We start from the raw sequence: 11,661 nt of genomic DNA, 5'->3' as shown, positions 1-11,661 counted from the left end.
TGAAGATTTTCAAGAGTAGCACATATTTACATTGTCATTTCTTAAATACATAAAGCACATTTGAACTAGTTGTATTTAAGTCTATATCAGTTAAAGAATATCACATCCTCATCTAGCATGTTCAAAGAGCATGAATCACCCACCCAGGCATTATTATCATAGGAAATTGATTCCAACAGAATGTGTACATTTTTGGGAACTGAATAAATGCTCAAAGGTGGAGCAGAAGCATTTAGTTTTATGATGTAATAATTACAATCCATTACTAAGTAGACCTAGTCATTGACAATCAGATACTTCTTATTAATTGTTTGTGCATGTCTGTCTTCAGCATTGATTTAATCATTGATAAACAGACATACTCTGACTCTGTTGAAGGTACATGTAACCATCACAGAAGAGTCTTTTCGCAACACTGTCCATCTCTCGAGGTTGCTGATTTGCTAGCTGAGCCAGAGGTATATGTATGTACATCCCAACCTCAGGACATGCCTACAACTCTGGGATATTGTAGCTGTTATGCTGGGTGTGAAAGCAGGACAGGACAGACAGAGGTGCGGATCCAAATGCGGTATTTTATTAAGAATAAACAAATAAGAAACAAAAGGTAAACACAAAGAAAAGTCCACGAGGGGAAAACTGGAAACTGATACACAACAAGACAGAAATAAACACGATGAAACAAACTCAACAAACTCTGAACTCGGGTAGGGAACACGGACCAGGCTTGACGACATGCAAGAAACGAAACATTACCAAACAACGACCGACAGAGAGTAAACAAAGAACCAAGGTTTAAATACACAGACAAAGTGGAGACTGAACGAGACACAGGTGAACACAATGATGAGTGCAGGCAGTGGGGGAGGCCGGGAATTGTGGGAAATGTAGTTTAACACATGGACAGTGAGACTCAGGGCGGACAACAGGGAAAACATGACATGGAGCAGGATCGGTGACGGGTGAAAAGGAAAACACGGAGCGGACAAGGAAAAGTGAAATCAACGTGATAGTGAAACAGAGAACAGAGGGCAGACAACACAGGAACGTAACATAACCCCCCCTAAAAGGACCGGATTCCAGACGGTCCTAAAGCCAAAAGAAAACCTACACAGAAGAACAAAAACAAAAGATCCAGGGAGTGAGGGGGTAGACCCGGGGGAACACAGACAGAGAAAAGGGAGCACAAGGGGCACAGAGAGAGACCAAGAAGGCACAAGGGACACGGAGACAGACCACGGGGGCACAAGGGGCAATTAGGCAGTCCACGGGGGCACAAAGGGAAATGAGACAGGCCACGGGGGCACAAGGGGCAATTAGGCAGTCCATGGGGGCACAAAGGGACAGGTTTGGGTGGTCTGGGAGGTGGCCATCGGACAGGGACAGGTCCAGGGGGCGGCCACAAGACAGGAACATGTCTGGGGGGCCTGGGAGGTGGCCATCGGACAGGGACAGGTCCAGGAGGCCTGGGAGGCGGCCTCAGGACAGGGGCAGGTCTAGGATGTCTGGGAGATGGTCGCAGAACAAGGGCCGGCACAGGGGTCCTGGGGAGTGGCTCCGGGACAGGGACAGGTTTAGGTGACCTAGGGGGTGGCCACAGGGCTAGGGCTGGTTCAGGGGGCCTGGGAGGAAGAGTGGCCCCTAGGGGAGCTGCAAGGGGCTCTGGAGATGAAGCTGAGGGAGGCTCTGGAGGCGGAACCGATGGAGGTGGCGCCGTAGGAGGCTCTGGAGGCGGAGGCCTGGAAGGCTCTGGAGGCAGAACCGATGAAGGTGGCGCCGTAGGAGGCTTTAAAGGCGGAGGCCTGGAAGGCTCGAGTGACCTGAGAGGCGGAGGCCTGGAAGGCTCTGGAGGTGGAGCCGAGGGAGGCTCAGGAGGTGGAGCCGAGGAAGGTGGCGCCGTAGGAGGCTTTAGAGGCGGAGGCCTGGAAGACTCTGGAGGTGGAGCCGAGGAAGGCCTAGGAGGCGGAGGCCTGGAAGGCTCTGGAGGTGGAGCCAAGGAAGGCCTAGGAGGTGGAGGCCTGGAAGGCTCTGGAGGTGGAGCCAAGGGAGGTGGTGCCGTAGGAGGTTTCAGAGGCGTGGCCCTAGAAGGCTCTGGAGTCTCTGGGAGCAGAGCCATAGGAGGCTCGGGAGGCGGAGCCGTGAATGGCTCGGGAGACGGAGCCGTAGGAGGCCCGGGAGTTTCTGGGAGAAGAGCCGTGGAAGGCTTGGGGAGAAGAGCCGTGGAAGGCTCGAGAGGCTTGAGAGGCGGAGCCCTGGAAGGCCCGAGAGGCGGAGCCCTGGAAGGCTGGAGAGGCTTGTGGGGCGGAGCCCTGGAAGGCTCGAGAGGCGGAGCCCTAGAAGGCTCGAGTGACTTGAGGGGCGGAGCCCTGGAAGGCTCGAGAGGCTTGAGAGGCGGAGCCCTGGGAGGCTTGAGAGGCTTGAGAGGCGGAGCCCTGGAAGGCTCGAGAGGCTCGAGGGGCGGAGCCCTGGAAGGCTCGAGAGGCTGAGCCCTGGAAGGCTCGAGAGGCTCGAGGGGCGGAGCCCTGGAAGGCTTGAGGGGCAGAGCCCTGGAAGGCTCGGGAGGCGGAGCTCTGGAAAGCCCGGGAGGCGGAGCTCTGGAAAGCCCGGGAGGCGGAGCTCTGGAAAGCTCAGGAAGCTCGGAAGGCGGAGCTCTGGAAAGCTCGGAAGGCGGAGCTCTGGAAAGCTCGGGTAACTCGGAAGGCGGAGCTCTGGAAAGCTCGGGTAACTTGGAAGGCGGAGCTCTGGAAAGCTCGGGAGGAGGAGCCCTAGAAGACGAGAGACTTGGGAGGCGGAGCCCTGGAAGGCTCGAGAGGCGCTGGCTCTAGGACGGGCACGACCACTGGCGCTGGCTCTTGGATGGTCACGGCCACTGGCGCTGGCTCAGGGACGGTCGAGGCTACAGGCGCTGGCTCAGGGACGGTCGAGGCTACAGGCGCTGGCTCAGGGACGGTCGAGGCTACAGGCGCTGGCTCAGGGACGGTCGAGGCTACAGGCGCTGGCTCAGGGACGGTCGAGGCTACAGGCGCTGGCTCAGGGACGGTCGAGGCTACAGGCGCTGGCTCAGGGACGGTCGAGGCTACAGGCGCTGGCTCAGGGACGGTCGAGGCTACAGGCGCTGGCTCAGGGACGGTCGAGGCTACAGGCGCTGGCTCAGGGACGGTCGAGGCTACAGGCACTGGCTCAGGGACGGTCGAGGCTACAGGCGCTGGCTCAGGGGCGGTCGAGGCTACAGGCGCTGGCTCAGGGGCGGTCGAGGCTACAGGCGCTGGCTCAGGGGCGGTCGAGGCTACAGGCACTGGCTGGGTGACCGTGGAATGCGCTGGCTTGGGTTCGCTGACCGTGGCTGACGAGGACTCAGGCTCGCTGACGGTGATGTGCGTGGGCGCTGGCTCGCTCACCGTGGAAGGCGTGGGCGCAGGCTCGCAGACCGGGGCAGGCGTGGGCGCAGGCTCGCAGACCGGGGCAGGCGTGGGCTCAAGCTCGCAGACCGGGGCAGGCGTGGGCCGGGAGGCGGAAGCCCGTCTTCTCTTCCTCCGGGCAGACGAAGTGGACCGTGCAGGCTCATGGGGAACGACAGGCATGGGGGTTGGCTCACTGGCAGGTGGGGCAGGCATGACAGGGGGCGCTACGGACGACTGGGGAGTCACCACAGTGGGTGGAGAGGTTGGGTCCTCCTCAGTCACACCCACAGTGAATGGCAAGCCACAGACCAGCACGGTCTCCTCCACGAATTTCAGGAGTGTCCAACCGCGCATCGCCGGTGGTAACCGCTCCTTAAGCTGCATCGTCCAGATTACCCCTGAAGAAGGCCACAAGGGAGGATTCAGGGAAGTCCGCGACACTCGCCAGTTCCATGAAGTCGCGGACGTGGTCCTCTATAGGTCGGCCTTCTTGCCTCAGGCTGAGCAGCCGGTAGTTAGCCTGCTGGACCGCTGGATCCATTGGTGGTTCGGTCGTTCTGTTATGCTGGGTGTGGAAGCAGGACAGGACAGACAGAGGTGCGGATCCAAACGCGGTATTTTATTAAGAATAAACAAATAACAAACAAAAAGTAAACACAAAGAAAAGTCCACGAGGGGAAAACTGGAAACTGATACACAACGAGACATAAAATAAACAGGATGAAACAAACTCAACAAACTCTGAACTCGGGTAGGGAACACGGACCAGGCTTGACGACATGCAAGAAACGAAACATTACCAAACAACGACCGACAGAGAGTAAACAAAGAACCAAGGTTTAAATACACAGACAAAGTGGAGGCTGAACAAGACACAGGTGAAAACAATGATGAGTGCAGGCAGTGGGGGAGGCCGGGAATTGTGGGAAATGTAGTTTAACACACGGACAGTGAGACTCAGGGCGGACAACAGGGAAAACGTGACATGGAGCAGGATCGGTGATGGGTGAAAAGGAAAACGCGGAGCGGACAACAAGGAAAAGTGAAATCAACGTGATAGTGAAACAGAGAACAGAGGGCAGACAACACAGGAACGTAACAGTAGCCATATTTTTCACCTACAAACAGGTAAATGCACGACTCTAACATGTGCAAACTTTGGTAGAACGATGCTCACAGACGTTCCAAAATCTTAAACTTTAGTCAAGCACAGATTCCACACACAAACACCCATCCGATGAACCATACTATCAAAGAAGATCCGGTCAGTATCTTGTGGTCCATATTTAACGAAAGACACGAAGTGGCTGGCCTCTTTGCACAGCACAGCAAACAGCTCTAGTTTCTCTCATGAAGGAGTGTGTGTATCAGCCCCTGAACTCTGTCAGTAAGAGTAGCCCTGAGGAAGTTGCTAGGTTTGTGACATTGACGCTGCTGGTGAGAGTGAACCTGAGTGCAATACTCACATAAAACACATAATGACATTTTTCTTTGAGGCATGTGTTGTGGGTTGGCTTCAGATATCCAGAAGGGTTTAATATAATACAATATAATATAATATAATATAATATAATATAATATAATATAATATAATATAATATAATATAATATTTTGGTGACATCTAAGAGAAACGATCTGCACTTTACTTTGCATATCCTATTTTGCATAAAGTAAAATTGTTCTTCTAATCAAGAGATTGCAATTAAGAATTATACATTTAAATGTCAAGAGTAAGCAGATAAGTTTCCTACCTGAGCAGAACCTTTCAGACAGAAGTATTTGAACCCTGTATCACTAAAAACTTGAACTCTGAAGCAATTAGCACACTCCTCTTTTGCCAGATGACCACAAAAAACATGCGACTGATGATCTAATAAACAAACGTATGTAAACATCCATACCTTAGAAAACCTGAAAGAATACCAGTGATGTCCAGATCTGTAGAAGGAATGATTTTTGGAAACATTTTGAAACTCTTTCCTCAGCAAGGCATAGTAAGAATCAAATAGGCAGGACCTGGATGCATAAAGAATAAAACAATAAATAAATACTCTGAATAACAGCTCATTCTAGATTGTGAATCTGTTTTAACGAGAAATAAACACAGGATGATTGTACCATTTAGGCCACAATTTACTTTAGAAATATTTAAGCAGAGATAAACAGCACCATCTGCAGATCTAATAGCATAAGCAAATACATAACTTAAAGAATACTCTCACCCACCAAAAACACAAAACACATACAGAGAAGAACGACTGTACCTCTGATAGTTTAAGACTGTTGCAGTAAAAGGAATGTTCCAGTAGTTGTTTAACCATTGGCAGGACCAAAGGATGGTTGTAATCCATAAAGGTTTGGTAGAATTAACAGCTTTGCACTTTATCTTGACCTTTATTACCTGAGTGGCTCCTAAAGGCAGAAAAAGTGGTTCAATTATGTAAATGGCCTGGTATAAAAATTATAGTTATATAATTAAAATGATATATTTAAAATTATAAAATAAAATGACAATAATTACAAATTAAAGCAAAGGATAAATTGTAAAAAAATTAAATAAAAAAAAACACTTTCATTGTAAGTCAATATACAATGCAACAATAGGTTGTATTTATTTATTTATATTGGCAGGGCAAGAACTGTATACATTTACTGTTGACCAGCAGAAAAATCCTTAATGTTAAGCCCTGTACTGTCTTAAAAAGTTCGAGCCGACCCATTTTTTAGCAGAAGAAAAGTATAATTAAAGGACAAACAATGAAAAGGTGTTCTATTATAGTTTAAGTGGAGGATCTAGAGACAGAACCTCTTGCATGAGAGAGAGGAACTAATCAGGATCTGCACACAATCATGAGAAATACTGCATAAATGCCATCTCATACTCGTAATATTTCTGGTCTTCTTCAGAACACAAACAAAGCTATTTTGATGGAGATATGATGTGAATATAACACAGAACATATCTCCAACAAAATCTCTCAGTTTATGCTCTGCAGAAGAAAGGAAGTCATACGAGTTTGAGATGGCATAAGCATGAGTAAATAATGAAAGACTTATCATTTTTGGGTAACCAATTCCTTTAACTTTTCTGTTTGAAACCTTACATACTTAATCGAGCTGAATAGTGTTATGACGTCAAGACAGAAGCGTACCCTTCTCATCTGTGGTGTAAGTGGGGCAGTGGCCGCGTTTTTGCAGTTGCTGCCAAAGCTTCATCACACACCTGTCTGGCACAAAATATTGTCTGTAAAAAACAAAATGCACAGGTTATTTATATTCTCCTAACAGCTAATATATGTGCTATGAGGTTGATTGGAACTGCTTTCAAAAGAAAAAAGTTGTAAAACTGAACTTAAAGGAATAGTTAATCTCAACTGAACTCAACCTTTATTTATAACGCACATTTATAACAACAGGAGTTGGCCCAAAGTGCTTTACAATACACATTTCATTCACAACATAATATACATAATATACCCTTTTATAAATACTAATAAATACATGAGCCTAAAATCTATATCCATACTTAAAATTTATTCAAAAGCTAATGAATAAAAATTTGTTTTTAAAGCAGATTTAAAAGCTGCTTAAGAGATTTATAAGAGCTGTCCTGATATGAAGCGTAAGCTTGTTCCATAGTTTGGGGTCTACAATAGGAAATGCACGATCGTTTTTCAATTTGTAGTGACAACGAGGAACTTTCAGCAGAGGTTGGTCAGCTGTCCTAAGTGCTCTAGTAGCAGAGTAAGGGACAAGAAGGTCACAGAGATATTGAGGAGCGAGACCAGAAAGAGTTGTATACATAGAGCAGAATTTAAAAATCTATCCTCCATTTTATGGGGAGCCAGAGTTGGGATGCTAGTGTAATGTGGTCAAACTTTCTAGACCCTGTAGGGAGACTAGCGGTCGCATTCTGGATCAACTGTAAATGGGACAAGGCAGTTTGAGGCAGTCTGGTATACAATGAGTTGCAGTAATCTAACCTTGACGATATTAGCGAGTGAATCAAAATTTCTAGATCTGATTTAGAGAGAAAGTGTTTTACTTTTGCAATAGATCTCAGACGGAAAACGCTGCTCTTAACAACAGCAATGATCTGTATATTTAAAAGTAGTGATGAGTCCAAGATCACTCCAAGGCTCCTTGCATGATCATGCACATTTATTGACAGTGGACCTAGCTGGTTGAGCAGTCCAGGTTAAGGGGACTTGGAGGGGCTGAGAATCAGAACTTCAGTTTTGCTATCCAAAAATCCCAAAATGAAAATTCTCTCAGAATGTATTCACCGTCACACCATCCCAGATGTGTGTGACTTGCTTTCTTCTGCTAAACACAACCAAAGATTTTCAGAAGAATATTTCAGCTCTGTAGGTCCATACAATGCAAGTGAATGGGTACCAAAATTTTTAAGCTCCAAAAGCACATACAGGCATAAAAGTAATCCATATGACTCCAATGGTTAAATCCATGTCTTCAGAAGATCAGTGTGGATGAGAAGAAGATACATTTTAAGTCCGTATTTATTGTCAAGCTCCACTTTCATGTTCACATATTTCATTTTTGTTTTTGGCAATTTGCATTCTTTGTGCACATCGCTAGCTACTGGGCAGGGAGGAGAATTTATAGTAAAAAGGACTATTGAACTGTTTCTCACCTACACCTATCATATCACTTCTGAAGATATAGATTTAAAGGGGCTATGAAATGCCTTTTTTAATTTAATATGTTTCTTGAAGTTTAAATTATATTACTTTGCACAAAAACAGTCATATATTTGTAAAACATGATAATTTTCCACCCTCATTCTGACCCTTATCTGAAATGCTCTGTTTTGTCATTGCTTCTCCTTTAAAGTATTAGTTTACCCAAAAATTAAAATTCTCTCAACATTTACACACCCGCATGCCATCCATTTTTGGGTGAACTATTCCTTTAAGACCTGAGAGTAAAATGAACACACTAAACCCACTGTTATGATTGGCACTCTGCTCTTGACTGACCTGCTCTCTCCTTGCCATCTCACTGCTCAACACTGTCTGGCGGGGCTATGGAAATAATAAAAGGTAAAAGGTGTGTTCAACTTAAACTGTACCTGGACTTTCCGATCAGCGAGATTTGCCTGTTGCAATCAGGGTAGGAGTTTTGTGCTTCCCGTCATGTACTGAAAATATATGTCACGTGCAGATAACGTGATATTTGTTTTCTTTGTTGCAGAAGTGGAATTCAGATAGACAGAAGTTTGAATTGTACATATAATAAACAGAAACATTATTCATTTGAAAAGGTTATGTGCTGCATTTACTACTTTTTTTACAAGAAAGTCCAATAAAAGCCTATATTATTTTAATATCAATAAAGGAGTCCGTATTTTTTATAATTTTAATTGTTTTGTTTTTTTGTATGAATAAACATGATAATACTATGATAAACATTATATGACATGAAATAAGCATGATGTACCGTTATAAAAACACAGATTTGTGAAAGTTTTCACCTAATAAACACCTTTGTAATACCATACTACCATAGTATTCTTACTATTTCTGCCATAGATTGATATCGCAGTAGTAGTAAGAGTAGTATTTGAAGTATACCATTGCCAGGCAGCTGCTCTCGAATTGCTCTTGCAGTACTTTGACAGCATACATCACGGTGATGTGGCGGTGGTGCTGTCTAAAGTTGGACAAAATTTGTATCCGACATGCACTCCTTCAAGTCAGGTGCTGATTGGTCTGCGCAGTGCTGTATGAAGTCATACACACCTAAAGTAAGCGTTGATGTGATGTTGTGGAGGCAGTCAGATGCAAATGTCTACCACAGTGTGGCATCACAATGTGGAGGAAGTAGAGAATGAGTCATTTTGGCAGCTTGGTTTTATCAAATGCTCTTTTTGCCATGAGGAGGAAGTTTTGAGTTCTGAAACTTAAAGTACCTTTTAATAGTAAAATGAGCTCCTATACTGTGCATTAAAAGAACAATACAATTTTGATTCCTCAAGTTATGGCCCCTTTAACCACTGGAGTTACATGGATTACTTTTATAGCCTTTTATGGAGCTTAAGAATGTTGGTACCCATTAATTTTCATTGTGAGGACCTAAAGAGCTGCAATATTCTTCTAAAAATCTTCGTTTGAATTCAGTAGAAGAAAGAAAGTCATATACATCTGCGATGGCATGAGGGTGAGTAAATGATGAGAGAATTAAAAACTATTGCTATAAATTTTGCTCAAAAATGAAACTTTTGTCATCAATTACTCATCCATATACTGTCCCAAACCCCAGTCACCATTCACTGTCTTTGCATCTTTTTTTTCTCCATACAACAAAAGTGAATGCCAACTGAGGCTATCACTCCATAAAAGAATGAAAGTCACATGAACAACATGAGGGTGAGTATATATTGCCAGAATTCGATCACTTTAAATAGTAAGCTGACCTGTGGAGAGGGTTGACTATGTCTTTCAGAAGAGTGTTTTGAATGGGTTGGTCTGCACTTTGTATGGACTTAAAAAGCAGAGAATCCAGGACTAATGAACAGGAAAACACACTGGTTGAAAAAAACCCCACTCAGAATTCAGAATTTTTCTATATTGGCAATTTCTATTTAGATGATTCACATAAGATTCATTCCTACAGTATGCAGTAAATGAGAAAATTAATTCCTAGCATTTCAACTGAGTTAATTTCTAACCAGAACAGGGTACAGTCCATATAATAGGAGTTGCATTGACCCTGATCGGCCTTCGTACAGCCAACCAATCGTTTCGATGCATCTTCTGATCTAACAGGTAGTACATTCTCCAGTTCCACAGATGCAAATGCCCCATCATGATCTGTTACAGAGAAAATAAGTGGTACAATGATGTATAATGTAACTGTTATAGGTCTGTCTTCCACTAGGTGGCAACATTACAATTTTATTCATGGCTACATTCTACCAGTGCAGCCCTTGTGAGAACTGAACTACACTGTACAATGAAACTCCACAAAATCCACGGATCATTATAACCAAGACAAGTCCTTACCATAATGTCCATTAAACACTTTCTACTTTGTACCAAAGAAACGGTTGACAAGATGACAATTTCACAAATAATCCACATTTAGGTGGACAGGAGATGTAACGCCTTTCTTTAAATGTTCCATCATTCACTCCGAAATTGATTGGCTTCTTTTATTTATTATTTGGTCCAACTCATAAATTTCAAAATTTTATTTTTTATTACATTTTAGCTTTATAATGAAATACATTAATATGTTGGCACAATTATATTTTTGTCTACAAAATCAATTTCAAAAAATGTTCATACACCTTCAGATCAAAAGATTTTTAAGGTCACGAGAAACATTTCAGTCAAGTGTTTCAAAACCTTTGACCGGTAGTGTGTGTGTGTATATATATGTATATATATATATATATATATATATATATATATATATATATATATATATATAGTCAGTGGCGGCTGCTGGTCTTTCAAAGAGGGGAAGCTCATTTTCGGCCTACATTATAAACTTATTTACCCTATTTTTTGCACTAAATCAATCTTAGGTGTTGATCTGCCCTGCTGTTTAATTCAAATTTTTTCCTCGTAAGGAAGACTTTCAAATGGCTTCGCCAAAATCAGGTCGACAATATTAGCACCGTCTGCCATCGTGTGCAGTTTCACCCGTACGACGCTAGCCTAGCCTACTGTATGAATGAATGAACGAACGAATGAACGAACGCTCTAAAACAAAATATATTAAACTTGGTAAAACTGAAACAAGGAATGTGGTGTATAATTGTGTGAAATGTATTATGCAAATTGACTAGCAATTTCGCCAAACAAATATAAAGAAATAGGTTGCAGCAGTTTGTCTTTCGACTACACTTGGACTGAGCGTGAAATAGCTTCAGTGACTTCTTATAGTACAGATTCGCTGTCAATCAAAAGGAGATGCAGTCTTTCGACAGATCCTCCAATCATCACGCGGAAGCCCGGAGTCCGGGCCAGCCCACTCCTCATTCACCCCCAGAGACGCTGAGCGTCTGTGGGCGGGACATAATCGCAGCATTTATCCAATGACCGTCTATTTTCAGAGCACTGAAAAAAACTGTTCAGAGCAGCCCCATTGAAGTCAATGGACGCTCGGCTTCAACAGGGAAATGCACTGACGCTACGGGAATGTATGAGAAGTAAATCGAGTCAGCCGACCTGCTATATGTAATGTAGCTGATTCTGAACGAACTCGTCTTCGAGATGAACGTGTTCTAAC

The 11,661-nt window shown here is 44.2% G+C and overlaps 1 protein-coding gene across 1 annotated transcript; it reads right to left on the bottom strand.

Annotated features, from left to right (window-relative positions):
* Positions 1–342: 342 nt before the first annotated feature.
* Positions 343–10,405, bottom strand: cyldl (cylindromatosis (turban tumor syndrome), like). Its single transcript, XM_052140531.1, is given in 11 exon segments — positions 343–522; positions 4,630–4,811; positions 4,814–4,850; positions 5,154–5,272; positions 5,314–5,418; positions 5,645–5,812; positions 6,178–6,240; positions 6,555–6,646; positions 9,839–9,949; positions 10,094–10,235; positions 10,399–10,405. Coding segments are annotated over 11 exon segments (1,206 nt in total).
* Between the last annotated feature and the right edge of the window lie 1,256 nt (positions 10,406–11,661).

The sequence above is a fragment of the Xyrauchen texanus genome, chromosome 13 (assembly GCF_025860055.1).
Source record: "Xyrauchen texanus isolate HMW12.3.18 chromosome 13, RBS_HiC_50CHRs, whole genome shotgun sequence".
Taxonomy (NCBI): Eukaryota; Metazoa; Chordata; class Actinopteri; order Cypriniformes; family Catostomidae; genus Xyrauchen; species Xyrauchen texanus.
The sequence above is the reverse complement of the archived record's forward strand: the minus strand, read 5'-3'. Positions and strand labels throughout refer to the sequence as shown.